At 42.4% G+C, this 17,333-nt stretch overlaps 2 protein-coding genes across 5 annotated transcripts in view; one reads left to right on the top strand and one right to left on the bottom strand.

Moving 5' to 3' along the window:
* LRBA (LPS responsive beige-like anchor protein) overlaps positions 1 to 17,333 on the bottom strand; it is a 677,685-nt gene that overhangs the window by 323,483 nt on the left and 336,869 nt on the right. For all 4 annotated transcript variants that reach the window (XM_068279131.1, XM_068279139.1, XM_068279143.1 and 1 more), the window contains 2 exons: positions 9,187 to 9,330; positions 5,322 to 5,458 (listed from right to left, as the gene is read on the bottom strand). In XM_068279131.1, the coding sequence (XP_068135232.1) occupies positions 5,322 to 5,458; positions 9,187 to 9,330 (281 nt within the window). The remainder of the gene's footprint in view (positions 1 to 5,321; positions 5,459 to 9,186; positions 9,331 to 17,333) is intronic.
* MAB21L2 (mab-21 like 2) lies at positions 1,033 to 3,866 on the top strand. The gene has a single exon (XM_068279122.1). It carries the CDS (start codon positions 1,625 to 1,627, stop codon positions 2,702 to 2,704), a length of 1,080 nt encoding a protein of 359 aa, XP_068135223.1. The 5' UTR covers positions 1,033 to 1,624; the 3' UTR covers positions 2,705 to 3,866.

Here is a 17,333-nt window from a genome sequence, read left to right as displayed (position 1 = left end):
AAACAAATGCAAACTAATTTCTAAGAAAATTAACTGCAGAGTAAATGGTATAGAGGCTTTTATTCTGCGCCTATATTTAATAAAAACTATGTGTACGGGACTATATACTTTGCAATTAGAAATATTTCGAGTATTGACTGATTTTTTTTTTTTATTTTTACACACGATAGGTCTCCCTCATCGATAAATGTATGCATGTGGATTGAAAATATAAATATTATACTATATATATATTCATATATATTCAATATAATAAGTATATACTATATGCATGTGGCTTGATAAGTACATAAGTGTGTGTCCATAGATATGTGCAGCACTCAATATTTGGAGTATTTTCCTATTGGGTGAGGTTTTATGAGGATAATCGTGCGGTAAGGCAAATATAATAGTCAAAGCGACCTCAATCTAGACTGCTCTATAAATAAACAATAAAGAAAGTTTATTTGCCTGTAATTATGCACTGGTGTAATAACTTAAAAAACAACCCAAAACAGCTTTGGATTGTTGCTGGCATTGAAAGAAGAGCGAGGCAGCAGAGGAAGGGAGGTGAAGGAATTGGGGTTATCTAAATGAAAAGCTTTCTGTATTGTGCTGTATTTGTTTTCTACAACACATATTTTTGTTCTGCTGATCAGACTGATGTGAAACGAAAACAGATGTTTAATAAGCCGGCAGAGTGAATGTCACGTGTTAACCCCTTGCTGGAAGCAGGAGGCCCCCAGACACAGCGTGCTTAGCCTCTCCATCAGAGAGAGAAGTGGTCGTGCACCAGGTCTGCCAGTCTCCTGAATGTCACTTTCACTGATGTGGAGCCCCCCTCCTCCCCAGTGATCCTCAGACAGGCAATTCTCCTTCCCTGGTGTAATGTGGCTAGCTGCTCTCCAGCAGCCAGTGGAGGTCCTCTTGGTGAGGAGGGGTCCCTGTGGCAGCCAGCGGTGTCCCAGGCTCGGCATGCAGGTGATGAGGCTCAGGGTTGTCTGCCATAGATCTTCCAGAGACTAGGTGCAGCTCATGCTCTGCTAGTAGAAGGCTGCGCTCTTTCTCTCTCTCTCTCTCTGATTGGCTGAGGCGCTGACAGCTAAGCGTTCTGTGGAAGCTGGAAGAGGCCGCCCCCCTCCTGGGCCCTGGGACCATTCATAAAACTAAATAACTCCAGCCATAGCCCTGAGATACAGCTCAGCGAGATCCAGGCGGGCACACCGCAAGCCTTCTTCACAGGCGGGCAACCAGCATCCTAGGTGTGTGCCACCTGACCCTGCGACCTTCATCTACACCCAGAGGAACTTCAGCCAAGCACTGGCCGAGCACAGCTCACACAACGCCTCCCAGATCAGGAGGAACAGCCCAATGGAGAGGGCCAACTCTGCTGCCTGATGAGGCCACTGGACTTTGTGTGATCGCTGCTGGTTAGCACATCTCCTCTCCCATGAACATTATTAGCCTGACAGCCAGGACTTGTAGCACTCAGCAGCCAGAGTCCCCCCGCCACCCTGCTGCACCGGTTCACCCCTCTCATTAGCCTCATCAGGACAAAGCACGACTCTGACCAGCACTGAGCTAAGCATTGGATCCCTCAGTGTACTGCGATCCCCCGGTGTACAGCCCGGACCTGTGCCCAAACATGATCGCAGCCCAGGCCAAACTGGTCTACCAGCTGAACAAATACTACACCGAGCGCTGCCAGGCCAGGAAGGCGGCCATCGCCAAGACCATCCGGGAGGTGTGCAAGGTGGTCTCCGATGTGCTGAAGGAGGTGGAGGTGCAGGAGCCCCGCTTCATCAGCTCCCTCACCGAGATAGACGCCAGGTATGAGGGCCTCGAGGTGGTCTCCCCCACAGAGTTTGAGGTGGTGCTCTACCTCAACCAGATGGGAGTCTTCAACTTTGTCGATGACGGCTCCCTGCCGGGCTGTGCGGTGCTCAAGCTGAGCGACGGCCGCAAGCGCAGCATGTCCCTGTGGGTGGAATTCATCACGGCCTCCGGTTACCTCTCGGCCAGGAAGATCCGCTCCCGCTTCCAGACTCTGGTGGCCCAGGCGGTGGACAAGTGTAGCTACCGGGACGTGGTGAAGATGATCGCCGACACCAGCGAGGTGAGGCTGAGGATCCGGGAGCGCTATGTTGTGCAGATCACCCCAGCCTTCAAGTGCACGGGCATCTGGCCCCGCAGCGCGGCTCAGTGGCCTCTGCCCCACATCCCATGGCCAGGCCCCAACAGGGTGGCAGAAGTCAAAGCCGAGGGCTTCAACCTCCTGTCCAAAGAGTGCTACTCGCTGACCGGCAAGCAGAGCTCGGCAGAGAGCGACGCCTGGGTGCTCCAGTTTGCCGAGGCCGAGAACCGGCTGCTGCTAGGGGGCTGCAGGGGTAAATGCCTCTCCCTCCTCAAGACTCTGCGGGACAGACATCTGGAGCTGCCCGGCCAGCCGCTCAATAACTACCATATGAAGACCCTGCTTCTGTACGAGTGTGAGAAGCACCCCCGGGAGACTGACTGGGACGAGGCTTGCCTAGGGGACAGGCTGAATGGCATCCTTCTCCAGCTCATCTCCTGCCTGCAGTGCCGCAGGTGCCCGCACTATTTCTTACCCAACCTGGATCTATTCCAGGGCAAACCCCACTCTGCCCTAGAGAGCGCAGCCAAGCAGACCTGGAGGCTAGCCCGGGAGATCCTCACCAACCCCAAGAGCCTGGATAAGTTATGAGGGATCTGGGAGATACATATAGTGACAGATATCATGGCTGAGGGGACACTGAGCTAACAGGACATAACAGGGCATGTGGGGGGGGAACTACATCCCAATGCCAGCCAAGAAGACTACATTCCACTGTAGACCAAAAGACTTTGCATTCCAGTGCAGGCCAAAGGACATTGCATGGGAAAGTTTACAGTATATGTGGAGTGTGTGAATTCCAAGTGAAGAGCCCCCCAGTCTCTGTATACAGGGGACAATTCACTCTGAAGCCCACTTTGCAGCTTAGCACTCAATGGACTGCAGCACACCACCAGTGCATAAACATTACGGCCAACCAGTATCTCCTTTCTTAATTTCAATGCAGTCACATAGCACACTAAATATGAAAATGCACTTGCAGATCACAACAGAGGCGTTTATGAGGTTAGGAGCATTCGATGAAGGACTCTAGCAGCAATAATCTCTATTAGTGATTGAAGTCCGATGAATATCCACACGGCAGATTATTACCGATTATTAATATTGTAATAAAGGGGTTATGTGATACAGTGCATGGGAGGACATTTGTATCTCATCTGTCGCTAAAAATGGACCAATAGTACATTTAAAAATGTTCTGCCATTAAATGCAACTTCGGCCTCTTTTCACTGAAGCGATTAGAAATTAACTTTTAAAGCACTGACCAATTTTTTTAAATTCATATTTCAAGTGGACTCAAACGGGACTGTAAGCAATTTCAGTGTTCACAGTACTTTACATATCTCCAGGCCGAGAATATCCAGACTATTTGATGGAAGCGGAGCAGGCACCCTCCAGAGGGCTTCTTTTCTGTACAAGTGGACGTGGATGGACGTTTTCTGTTGCACAGGAGGCGAGAGCAAGCTCTCTCCTTCCAAACAATGTGAATCAAGTCACACAAGAAGCAATCGGACTTAAGAAAATTCAAGGTACATTTTCCTATGAAATGTAGCAATTTTCTTCGTATTTCTTTTTTTTCTCTCCTGAATGTTTGTCACAAAGTGAACAAAAAATTATTTAAACTATATGTAAAAAATGTTTCTCCTTTAAAAAGTTTACCAAGGTTTAAATGTATTATAGTGCCAACGTCAGACTGTGGCCCACAGCTGACACACTGAAACAGAAAAAAAGACCAATAAAAAAATAACGTGAATTGTTTGTCGTGTTGAGTTGCAGTACTGGGGGCATAGCGTGTGTGTGTGTGACACCGGGGGCTACTCTAACTATATTCCCTGCTTTACATTCTGTTTTCTACTCACTAAACATACTAAAAGCACTATAAAACAATCAGATATAAACGGCACAAAGCAGAGCACAAATAAATATAACTGATCGATGTCAAATTCATCATATATGCAACGTACCAATACTATAACGAAAAAAGTTCATTTATCAAGCCTTAAACATTACTTTAGATTTTCTTTTAATATACAAAAAAAAGGATTATAAAATTCCATTGGATAAAATCTGTGTGTTATAACTTGCAGGGGAAGATTTATAGTACATAAATCAGGCCGAGGTGGAGTATTTTCAGTGGAATATAGGAAGTGTCTTATAATGTCAAAGTCGTCTGGTTTAATGACAAACAGGCTGTTAGCCAGTGGCTACTGATTGGCTGTAAAAACAAGCAAAGTGTGAATATAAACAGGGATGTTATCTCTCAGATCGTATCTATCTTGCAGGCAGCCTGTAAGCCTTGTCATAATGTTTTGTTGTAGACTGATTAGCACAATCCCTAACATAACACAACACGGCACAGACATTAAGCGAGAAGAAACAGGGGCTTTTATAGTTTGTGTCTTCATCGAGCATACCATAAACAGGCTTGATTTTTTTTTTAAATTAAATCAATGTGTACTAATTTTAATCAGACTGCTTGGTTAGATCAAGATAAAGTGCAGGGGTTATATCCATATAAAGAGTTCAAGATTCATAAAATCGTTGGTATAATTTTCCCACAGTACAACAGAAAGGTCATAGTTAAAACAGGACTATAATTACTACTATTAATAAAAACAATTAAGTAGTGCTTTCAGGAGGGGATCTGCCAATTAATGCTGAGGTTTAACGACAAAATGTGATCACTGTTGCACTTAATAGGATGAGAGGCTATAATGGAGGAGTAGTGCAGTGGTATGCAGTGACCCGTGTATTATTGCAGAGCTCAGGCCTGGATGTGAGTAGCCCCGGGCAGTGCCATCTGTGCCAATGTCCTAAGCCTAGCAGGGCCACCACAGCACCCAGCATGCTAGGGAAAGGTACAGTATACAAGTATAGAGAGGATGGAGATTTATCTGATTACATAATGCTTGCCGTAAACGTCCTGCTGGCTAGAACTTTGTAAACTCTTTACACCAACTTCTGCTACGGCTGCTATATACAACATATGACATGCTAGTTCCAGGGCTGTAATTAGTAGTTAAAACTACTTCAACATATTACCTACATAACCCGTTCTTATGAAGCCATAAACTATTTGTTAAATATGGGTGTTTATTAGCACAGTAGCTTGCCATCCTTGCTAGAGGTTACAGGTACAGCTGAGCGCTTCACAATGATTTATCACAGGGTCTTGGCCGGCCAGGCAAGGGATCAGCCTCTCTCTTACCTTCGGATCGATTTTCTTAAAGTTGGGATCATCCTCGTCCACCTCAAAGTAGAGCTCGAAGGATGTGACGGACAGGGTACCCTTCAGCACAATGGAGGGAGCTATTAATTGAGCAGGAGTGCTCAGACTCACCGGACCTGCCAAGATATAATTGTGTGAGACCCCTAGAGCAGAACCCCCATTCATTTCCCAGCACAGAGCCCAACAAAAGCAGCCAGTTGTGTGTAACCATGTGTGTTCCTGCAGCTCAGCACAGGAGTATATACACTGATCATGCAATCATGTGTGTTATTCCAGCGAGCACACCAGCATCCCTGCACATTTATACACGGATTTCCGAAAACTGCAGCAAATAAACGCTGATGCTTAGGGAAAATTGATTCTCTACAGCTGAATTATGAAACTAAGGCAAACTGGAGCTGTGGGCCCATAGCAACTTCACGAGTGCTTGTTTGTATGAAGAAGCTCTGAACTCATGTTGGGGAGGTTAGGCGAGATCTGATTGGTCACTAAGAGCAACATCACTCATTTGTTTTTGTTTGGCCCACTTTTCATGCAGAATAAGGCTGCCCTTGCAGTACAGGAACACTGATGGCACTGCATATGCATCTCTGCGAAGGCATTCATGGGTTATGTGTATGATGCAGGGTGAATACTAAACATCACACAGCCTGAGGGCTCTTTCCAACTCGTGGCATCCACATTACAATAATCACATTACACCGACCTCATTCTGTGCAGGGGGAGGCAACTCAAACAGCAAGATGCAGCATAAAATGAGGCACTACAAATAAAATCCCCTCAATACTCTATCGATGGACCATTCGATACATCAGTGAGATCGCTTATAGATTGATTGAAGCAATGCAGAGGCCAGGGCAGTGCCTGAGTGACATGGAAATTCTGGATTAATATAGTGCTGGGGGATGAGAGGCACGGGCCAGGTAATAATATTGGTGAATTACTGCCAAAGAAATTCAGATGAATTGTCATTTCCATCGATTGTTAGACGGGTGAGCGTCTTTAATCTGCCATCAATCTTCATGTGTGCCATTTGGACAATGAGGACGATGCTGTGCTGAGATGAGAGCAGCCTCTGCCCTCTATTCCCCGTGTACAGGATACATTGTGTTTGCAGATGGGCAGCAGATAGCTACAGACCTGCCTTGATTTCCCAGTGCTCGTCCTCACAAATGAATGAAATAAGCAGCTCTGTGTTCTTTTGCACCCTGTGCATAAGCATGTAATCCAAAGGCGAAATAACATTTTTCCAATCACTCCCCGACATTCAATTACAGCAGGGAGAGGGCAGCTGGGAGAAGCAAGGGCAGCCTTCTGCAGGAGGGGAGGGGGGGGGGGGGGGGGCAGACAATTTACACTTCATTTCCAAGTCACATCACTTTATTATTGAGGATTACCTCTTAATCCTATCGCCATTGTCAGGATTATGTAATTAAACCCCTGTCACCTCTATTACAGTATTATTGTATTCTCAGGTGGGAGGCACACACATTAATGATAATGTAATCTCATTTTTGGATACTTTTCAACCCCCCCCCCCCCCCCCCCCCCCCAATTCAATGAAGCCAGCTTCAATCAGAAAACTGATATTCTGTATTAAAATCATGAAACATGCATAGGCAATTATTATAATTTCAGAAGAGTCATTTCAATGAATTGAGAGTACATTTAAAAACCAAAAAGTTTCAAGCTAGACAAATGAGGACAAACAGCTCAGAGTACAGGGATCCTGGGTATATTTCATGCTGGAGTTTAGCAGTGTGGCTAATATTACTTATCTGCAGGTTTATTGTCACCCACACTATAAAAGGTTATATTCCCTGTGCAACTGGTCCAAAATCATAAGATGGCTGCCCTGGTTACTAGAGGCCTGTCCCCCTCCCATCACAACAATCTATTCTGCAGTAAAAACATTTATGTATAGGGAAAGGAGGCTTTGGTAAAGCAGGTCCTTTATGTACATACATATCACATATAATGAATGCATGATGAGGGTGCTTGGAGTAGTGTAGACACAAGCACAATTCAACATTTCAGATAGTAGGCTAACAGATTGATAGTATTCTAGAAATGATACTGTCATGCAGAAAACTGCATAGATGATTAAAGGGCATATGTACATAAATGCCAACCTGTGAATAAAGTTAAAGTGACCACAATCTAAGATGAAATGGACATGTTTAATAAGGCCCATGCTGTAACCCACAGCAAGCATATTCTCTTCCTCGACCCCCCTCTTCCATCTCTTCATGGGGGATTTTCAGTTCTTTATTTACATATAAAACCACTTACTAAATTGCAGTTCGACTGGCAAAATAGTGTGTAAATGAGTGGCGAGCTGGCTGACATCTTTGTACAGATCCTTTCCAGGGTGTGCTTTTGTAAAGAATAAAGGTAATACTGAAAAAAAGCCTACGAGGAGATGGACTAGTCCAAAAATGTTATTTATAGTGCCCTTTACACTGGAAGACATTTACTTTATTATGTGTGCATGTATTTTACATTTTAGATTTTTCATAATTAGTGTCCCTTTAACACTGCCTTTACAAATTAGATGCAAGGGCCCAAGGCTGTATGTAGCTAGAATTGCAGTACATGTAAATGAGTGAATCCTTTACATATGCACAGGCTGCATGGCAGGACAGGCCTCATTGATTATCTCTAAGGAGTTACATTTACTGACAACCTTTTGGGCCAGAAGATCTCAAGACAGGGTGGCACATTATTGGTGTTGGATTCATCAGTGTTAGGAAATGAATCTGGATGAGTATTATCTGTTGCTCCATAACCCCAGAATAAGCTTAGCAGGCAGAGTACACAGTGGTGTGACTGCATCCTAGCAGATCCGGGGATGCAGTGGTGAAGAGGGAACTGGAGTCTTATAGGAGGAGATGGCACGATTATCACTGGAGCTGACAAGAAGCTGACAGATTTGCAAAAACTGCACACCGAGTGAAATGGGCTGGACTTGAGACCACAGTCGGAAATAACATCTCATTAAGGTAATGACTTAATAATGGGATGTATGTAGTTAATATATAAATATAAGTTATTTTTACATTTTATTTTCCATAATCTTTTACTGTAAGAGCCTCAAACATTAACATAAGCTGGGAAAAGTCATTGTTGAGATTTAAATCTTGCATTGTGTGGGACAGGAATGATTCCATTCTGAAGGCACACACATACATCTAGTTATTTTGTATTAAAATATATTCAGCTTGTGCAGCTCCTGCTATTTTATTCAACAAGTATCTGGAAGCAAACTTAAAATTCAGAGTATGAAAACAAAAACCACCTCTGCAGAACTATGTAGGATTCATATAAGCCAGCAGAAATCCCAGTAAAGTGAATATTTACAACACTATGGCCAGAGAGCAGCTTGCAGAGCACAGGGTGACATTATAGAGAGCACAGGAGCCTGGATTCTAGCAGGCCTGCATTAAAAGCCATTGCTGCCTGGGGCGCTGTGCACTGAATGCACCCTAAATTAGTGACTGAGCTTTCCACATGCTCGTGACCTTCTGTTCAACATTGCCTGGAGGGGCAAGTGGACAGGAGGTCTTCACTGAAAAAACAAGGAAGAAAGACAATATATTATTAAAGAGAATCAGTTCAGTTGCTCAGTTTATTGTGCAAAAATCAGCCGTGTTTAGCTGATGCTTGGCCTAGTAAGAGTCTGAGGGTGCAGGACTGGTCAAGGTGAACAGAAAACTAACAGTGTGACAAGTAAGATGGTCGCAAGAACAACATTTATCTGGAGGAGAATAGGCACAGGGCCTGTATGGAATTACAAGCAGAGAAGGAGGTGATTTTATATGGCTAGGATAAGCTCTCAACTTACCTGACAGATTTTCAAGGTCCTTCTCCTCCAGTGTTGACAAAGTATCATCATCTTCCAAAAGGCTATCACTCTCCGAGCTCTGGCCTCCCACAGCCTGGCTCCTAATGGATTGTTTTCCTTTCACAAGGGCATCTTCTTCTGGATCTACAAGCATGAAACAATAGCCATTTAGCAAAACAACATGGCCAGAATACATCAAAAATGTATAGTGTCATTTGCATCATAAATAAAATCAGAAATAAAAAAACAACATTAACAGTGAAACCAGCATTCAACTGCTATAACCTGAAATCTCTTCTGTGTATGTGTAGCCAGATTACATTACATGAAATAAAGAGAAAGTAAAAGAGACTACGGCTGAGTATCACAGGACAGATTTTTGTCATATGCAGATATACATTACAATGTGGGTATTATAAGTGTATCAAGGCTGCTTCATATGAGAATATACATTATAATATATATATATATATACACACACACATATATATATACACACATATATATATATACACACACAGAGACAGAGAGACAGAGAGACAGAGAGACAGAGAGACAGAGAGAGAGAGAGAGAGAGAGAGAGAGAGAGAGAGAGAGAGAGAGAGAGAGAGAGAGAGAGAGAGAGAGAGAGAGAGAGAGAGAGAGAGAGAGAGAGAGAGAGAGAGAGAGAGAGAGAGAGAGAGAGAGAGAGAGAGGAGAGAGTGTGTGTAATATATATATATATATACATATACACACACATACACAATTAGTAGGCTTGTAGGTTTGCAGTGTAGTGTACATCTTATCACATCTCACTCTCAGCAGAGCACAATGTAAGTATGAAGTAATAGGTACTGTAGTAAGCAGGCACGATCCAAATTAATTTTAAAGACAGAGAGACTTCATTTCAGATGCATAGTTTAGCAGTTTACATATAGTAGGTGTGACAAGCTTCTATTTTTTGGCAAATCATTTAAGGAGGGAAAGGTAAGTGTTTATTCATTAGTGCCCATTGCGTTGCTACAACATACAGAAGGTCATTTATTGTGGTTTTATTTTTCGAAATATACTGTCCCTAGCACCCATATTTCTATCATGGGGTATGCATAACCCCAGGGGAACTGTTGGGTGCAGGGGTTCCATGAGCTGGTTAGTCACTCCAATAGAATACATTATAATACATTCTCAGATCTAAGAAAATATTAAAAATGAATAAATATTTTAATTAAAGAACCACTACCACAAAAAAAATTAAAAACATAAAATACAACAGAAGAGGCACATTTGCCCCAGAGTACAATGCACTATAAATTACTTTTGTTCTGGTTAGCTGTTACTTACAGGGCTGACAGTTTGTGGACTAGCCCATCTTCTCATGGGCGATTTTCAGGAATTCCTTTTTTTTTTTTCAAAAGCCCACCCTGGACAGCAGTAGAACAGTCCCCTTGCCAAAACAGTGTGCAGCAAGTAGGCAGCATCCTTGTATAGGCCCTTTCCAGGGAGTGATTTAGTTTTAAAAGAATAAAGGAAATGGAGAATCCCCCAATAAAAAAATGTACTAGTCCAAAACATGTCATAGCTGTCAGATTAATAATATCTACAGTAACTGACAGCCACATGGAAAAATATGTATTTATGGTTTAATAAATGTGTATACATACATAAATATCTGACCAAGATTTACATTAACTATACTTTTTTTGTGATAGTGGTCCTTTAAAAGGACCACTATAGCAGAAAAATGTAAAATGCATACACAAATATAGATTTCTCCCAGAGTAAAATGCACTTTAAATAACATTTTTAAATATCAAAAAGAGAAAAGTTTGCCCCATAGAAATAGCACCACTCAAATATGGTCAAAGATATAACCATACTTAGAAGTAAAAAATGTTAGGTATAATATCTCTAAGATGAAAACATACTTAAGGCCCCTAAAAGGCTGTCACAGCCAATGTGAACAGCATGCATAATTATTAGAACAATGATATGAATAAACACAGAAGCAGTACCTGCTTGTCAGTATATTAAAGCACTGGGGAGGGTTCAACAAAGAACACCCCCCCCCCACCCCCCCCCCCCCCCCCCATACAGGTGATCATATATTGCCTCAGCACACTCAGATCAGAAAAGCCTGAGCAGTGCAGATCATTGTTTCACTAAATAACTCTTTCCTATGTTGCTGTCACTTACAGCAGGTAGTACAGTAGGTAGAGAAAATCTGACAGATCTGCCCGCTTTGGACTATTACTACTTCTTGAATTTATAGAACGCCAAATATATTATGCAATGCTGTACAATAAATACGGTTACAGACAATGATAATATAGGTGACAGACAACACAATACAGGTAATAAGCAGTAAGACAATGCCACATCATAAACTGGAGCAGTAGTCCAAGTAATTCAAATGCAGTTATTCTGAGCAGGATGCACGATCAGGTTGGATACACAAGGAGGGAGGGCCCTGCCAACGGCTTACAATCTAAACTTTAGATTCTAAAGGGAAGGGCTAGTTCATCTCTTTATAGGGGATTCTCAATTTCTCAGCTATTTATTTACAAAAGCACTTACAGAACTGCGGTTGATCAGTCTAACTGACAAAATAGTGTGTAAACGAGCATGCAAGCTGGCTGACCTGTCTCTATAGATCCTTTCCAGAGAATGCTTTTATATAGAATACAGTTAATACTGAGAATTTCCCATGAGGAGATGGACTAGTCCAAAATCTTTCAGCTTTTTACTACTTGCTGTAAGTGACAGCTACATATGATAAAAAAATACATTTATAGTGCATTTTACTCTAGAAGAAATGTACACCTTTACATGCACTTAACCTTTTTCCATTTTTCACAACAGTGATCCTTTAAGAACAATTCAATAATTAAAATAAAACCTCAGTATTATGAAGGACTTGTGTGATTCTTGGCAAAGTCGCCTCCTAGTATCTATGTAAGAGACCAGGAGCCCAATGATGCAGTGTCGTTTGTAAGGATTGGTAAATAATAATACTGTAAGGCCCGGTTCACATTAGCTTTTTTTTTGCATAACGTAACCGGAACGTATACTGTACAAACAGAACGGATGTGAATGGATCCAATGTTAACCAGTGGATCCATTCACATGCGTCCCTTGGTAACGATACATTCTGTATGTTCCGGTTCCCCGATCGAAAAATTGCTGCAGGACCTAATTTTTCGGACCGTTCTGCCCAGCAGAACGGATCCAGACAAAAAGTGCTGCAGCATTGGGGCAATGGAAAACGGAACGTTTCTTCACACTAGTGAAGAAACGGACCGTTCCACGGGGGATGGGGGCATGTGCAGTCACGAACCTGAGCGGATGGGTGGGTGAGGGAGGGTAAAAAAAAAAACAAAAAAAAAAACATACTTAATGTTCTGTAGCAGCCGGCGGTAGAGGCTTCCGTTTTCTTCAATGTCATGTGACTAGTTACATGACACAGCAGAAGAAGAGGAAGCCTCTACCGCCAGCTGCTACAGAACATTAAGTATGCATTTGCTGGCGAAACAGAGTGAAAACTGATCCGACCAATCATTGATCAGATCAGTTTTCACTTTCCATTTTGCAGTGTGCGCAGAGGCATCCGGATCCAGTGAAGTGGAGACCGGATCTGCTCACCGGATGCATTTGGCTCAAAACGCTAATGTGAAACGGGCCTAAGAGTTAAACTCACAAAAGTGGGATGCAACAAACTACAACCAGCATTCAGACCTATGAAAAAATAACTGTCCCCATTCCAGGTCCGCTCGGCAGGCTCTGGTCAGTCACACCTTTGATTCTGTTGCTTACACTGGTGTTTGCAACGTAAGACCCCGAAGGGTTAGACTCCTCTAAATACTGGGTTGGAGGCACCCTAATCAATGTAATAACAGGTTAGTGTATCTTGGAGTATATAGCTCTTACCTCCTTAAGGACAAACCACAAAGGTAGGTATACTTTTAAAAAGTAGCCTTGTGCGATTAGATAAGCGCCCATGTCCATGTTATACTACTGCCAAGGCACTTTTTGTATTGACCTGAGAAAGCAGGCCAGCACCCGTGAAACGCGTTGTCTGATGTGCATGAATAAAAAGTATATCGACCTTTGTGGTTTGTCCTTAAGGAGGTAAGAACCATATACTCCTAGATACACGAACCTATTAGATCGATTAGGGTGCCTCCAACAGTATTTAACTCAGTATTATGAAGTACGCATAACAAAGGTACATGTGGCTAGTGGTACATGAGATGTGCCACACCTGGCAGTGTGAACGCGCTGTAATAATGCTGATACTGCTCTAGCATTGGGTTCATTTGCAATAATGTATACCACTGAAATGGAATCAGTTTATTCCATTAAATGTTTGTCTGTTCTTCAGGCTTTCTAGTCTCTGTGCAAAGATCAACTCACACTGGTTAGATGGTACTGCACTGCAGTGACCCAAGCTTGACTTTCTATTCCACCACACCAAGTCCTGGTAAAGCAGGGCATGAGGCCCCAAGCTAGCACACCATCATTACAGAAACAGACAAAACAGCTACCTTATAAGCACAGTAGCATATAGTAAAGACCTTAGCAAGAAGTCGGATTGTATGAATGAATGACAAAATCCCAAGTATCCTGAAAAATTTAAAGGGGCTCAGAGGTGAAAACAGTAAAGATTTATACATACCTGGTGCTTCCTCCAGTCTATGCAGGAGAAGTGCGCTCTTTGCGTATCTATCCAACAGCCACTGAAAGATACGTAGAGGGCGCACTTCTCCTGCGTTGACTGGAGCCATCTGACTAAGTTATAGGACCCGGTTCCTGGAGCTGCAAACATCGGAGGACAGCGGCATGGAACCGATCCGAGCGGATGGGGCTGGAGAAAGCCCCAGGCATGTATAAATATTTTTACTGTTTTCAGCTCTGGTTCACTTTAAGCAATTTAGGATACTTCATCATGCCCAAATACTGCCATTGGTTACATTGCAGATCCAAAACTTTGCTCTCCAGACTCGGATTACAGCTGGGAAAAGATGCAAAAATCATTCTCTGGTCACCAGACCTTATCGTTAAATGCCATTAAAAGTCAGTTTCCTTTTTATCAACGTGTGACAATTACACAGTATTTTCTTTGACTTTTAATACAATCCATGCCCCACAGACCAGAGCCTGCAGCAGCTAACAGCTGTTGCTACAGACACCATGGGCGGACACAATTCATTATTAAGAATTTCTCATTTTATAAGTTCATTTCAAATATCCAACTAGCTTTCTAGGAAACTTAAAAACCTTAAACATAGAACAACCTGAATCTGGTTGGATATGTGAAATGAAACTAGGCAAAGTGAAAACATCTCTCACTAATGACCCTGGCTGAGCATAAAACAAAGAATCTACAATCCTCTCGCCTGCATTTCAAGCCTTCAATCAAAAGGTGCTAAGAAAAAAAAAAAAAACGTCCACCTCTGTCGTGAGAACACTTGTCTTTACAAAACAAAACTCCCCAAAGCTACAAGCTTGCCATGCCAGGAGGAGGGGGGAGGGAGCCCCTAATACTGCCAGAAATGAAACACCATTCCAGTTTGTTAAAGGTAGCATATGTGCAACATTTTGCAATTGTTCAACCTGAGCCGAGAAAGCCCTTGTCATGGAAAATATGCAGCTTATTGATATTTGGAATGGTTTTCCTGTAATTAACTCCCCCTGGAGGATTTTAAGTTAGCAGCAGTGAAATTACCAACATTGCTCTAATACACACCACATGGGCTGGGGCCTTTCACAAATCTCAGTGGCCTAATAGTGTTCTGCCACAGGAGTTTCTTCTCTTTCTTCCAGCAATTAGAGCACAGCTACCCTGAGCACAAATTAAAGGATAATGATTGTGCTTAAAACCGGCCGTAAAATAGCCGTTGTATTATAAACCAAGTCTAGACTGTATGGGTTTAATCGTCGCTTCAAGAAGATGTCAACATTTCCCCTCCAAGATTGGAAGCGTCACTTTCTCACACTGCAATCTGCTTAAATACTGCAAATCCCTAGAGTTGCACAGCCCTATAACATTGACCCTAAGCAGCGTATCTGGAGTTTGCAATCCTTTGTGAAGTCAGCCGCATGGAACTCTGGGACATATCAGAACACAGGAAGCAAGCTGTGTAAGGGAAACCGTTTTGGGGCATTCAGTCATAAATGTACAAAAGCCTTGACCTGGAATTTACAGTTCACTAAAGCAAAGGATTAAAAATGTATATAGAACACAAAACTCTGACTCCCTGCACATATATTGCACATATTCATTTTATAAATGGCATAATCAGACTAAAACATTACCAAGCTGTAGAGGAATTGCATTTATAAGCCATAAATGATCAGAAAAACGAGCATCTCTGGATATAGGTGTCTTGCACATTTCACTTTTAAAGCTCAGTACTCACCACCTGACGGGTCCAGCGATGTCCCCTCGACGAATAGTATACAAGTGACTCCTCTTCCTGCTCACCACGTCACTTGACGTTACGTTACAGTAAATGTGCGAACAGGAAGTCAAGTATACGCAGTACTTCGCACAGGGTCAACTGGGATTTTAAATCTGTGATCTGCCATGACAGTCATTGCCGGCAGTCATCGCTAAGCATCATTCCCGCCTGTACCCACATTGCAAGATCGCGGGAAATCGCGTGGTGGGTATGGGACTTCAGTTTCCCCACTAGGCATTTGCATAGATCCTAGCACAGCAGGAAAATACTCAAAGGCTAGGGCCCACCACTGTAATGAATACCTCCTATTAATATTGAAAGTTATATATTTCAAAAAAATATATGTTTATGAGGTTACATAAATAAACCTTATATTGTAACTATACCTTTAGTTTAAAGTGTAACTAAATTTAAAGTGAAAGATTCACTGTTCAGATATACATAGAATCACTTTATTTACTGCAGGCCTATTAAAGGACAACTATTGCCAAAAACTGTACACTTTAAAATATATACGGTACATATAAAATGTACATTTCTCCCAGAATAAAATGGATAATTTTCTTCCCCATGTTGCTGTCTAGGTAAGTGAAAGCTTACAGATCTGACAGATTTTGGACTAGTCCATCTACTCCTGGGAGATTATCTGTATTAAGGTGCCCATTAACTGTACATGATCAAATTGTACAGGACACTGCACACAGTGTTGAGAAAATCTATGTAAAACGATTCTATGGTCGAACGGAAGAGAACATTTAATCGATCCAAAAGTCTTATTTTACAGTCATATCTGAAGAGAGAGAGAATATCCTAATTGACCCACATATGGGAACAGTCAAGAATTACCTTCCAATTACCATTATAAAAAGGGCATCCAAAGATTGCATCTGAGGAAAAAAAATGTATCAATGGGCACCTTTACTTTTATTTTTTTCAAAAGCATTTCCTGGAAAGGACCTAAGCCGAGATGCTACTTGTTTGCACGCTATTTGGCAGTTGGGCTGAGCAACAGCTATTTAAGAGATTTAGTAAATACTGGTAAATGAGAATCCACCATATGAAGATGGACTAGTTCAAAACCTGTCACATCTGTCAGATTTTGACTAGGTACACTAAAAGGCATCCACGGCTATAATTACTAGGTTATTTCCGGGAGAGTTGATTCAGGGATTTATGCGACTGCCACTTTGAATTTTACCCTTTTTAGGCTAATTGGCCCAAGCCTTGTAAGGTTTTTCACCTTCCCTTGGATCAACTGGGATATGTGCGGGTTCGGGACTGTTTTTTTTTTGTTTTTTTCCCCATCTGGATGTCTTTTTTCCACCAAACCATGTTACTATGTTACTGAAAAAAGACAGCGAGCTAAGAAAAGGGTAATTTATAGTATATCTTACTCTGGGAGAGACCTACATTTTATATGCATGTTTTATATATTTTACCATTTCAGCAATAGTAGTTCTTTAAAGCTTATCCCCAGGCACAAATGGTCTCCTAATCCTGCCTAGCCACCCAGTGTGACAAAGATTGCTTTCATCTGTTACTAGCTGATGACAGATGCCGCTTTAATTTAATAGATCGGGAACCTTTCCCTCAGCCATTTCCTGTAGTACAGACTTTCAGAACTGCAGGCTGTGATCTTCTCAGAAATGGCTGCCTGTGTTCCATGCAGTCTGCAGTCTTGAGATGATGATGCTCCATTTAGCATTA

This window comes from Hyperolius riggenbachi, chromosome 1, assembly GCF_040937935.1.
Source record: "Hyperolius riggenbachi isolate aHypRig1 chromosome 1, aHypRig1.pri, whole genome shotgun sequence".
In the NCBI taxonomy this organism is placed as follows: Eukaryota; Metazoa; Chordata; class Amphibia; order Anura; family Hyperoliidae; genus Hyperolius; species Hyperolius riggenbachi.
The sequence above is the reverse complement of the archived record's forward strand: the minus strand, read 5'-3'. Positions and strand labels throughout refer to the sequence as shown.

Excerpts from the sequence above, each read along its gene's own strand:
- MAB21L2 (XM_068279122.1), top strand. The coding sequence starts at position 1,625 with ATGATCGCAGCCCAGGCCAAACTGGTCTACCAGCTGAACAAATACTAC.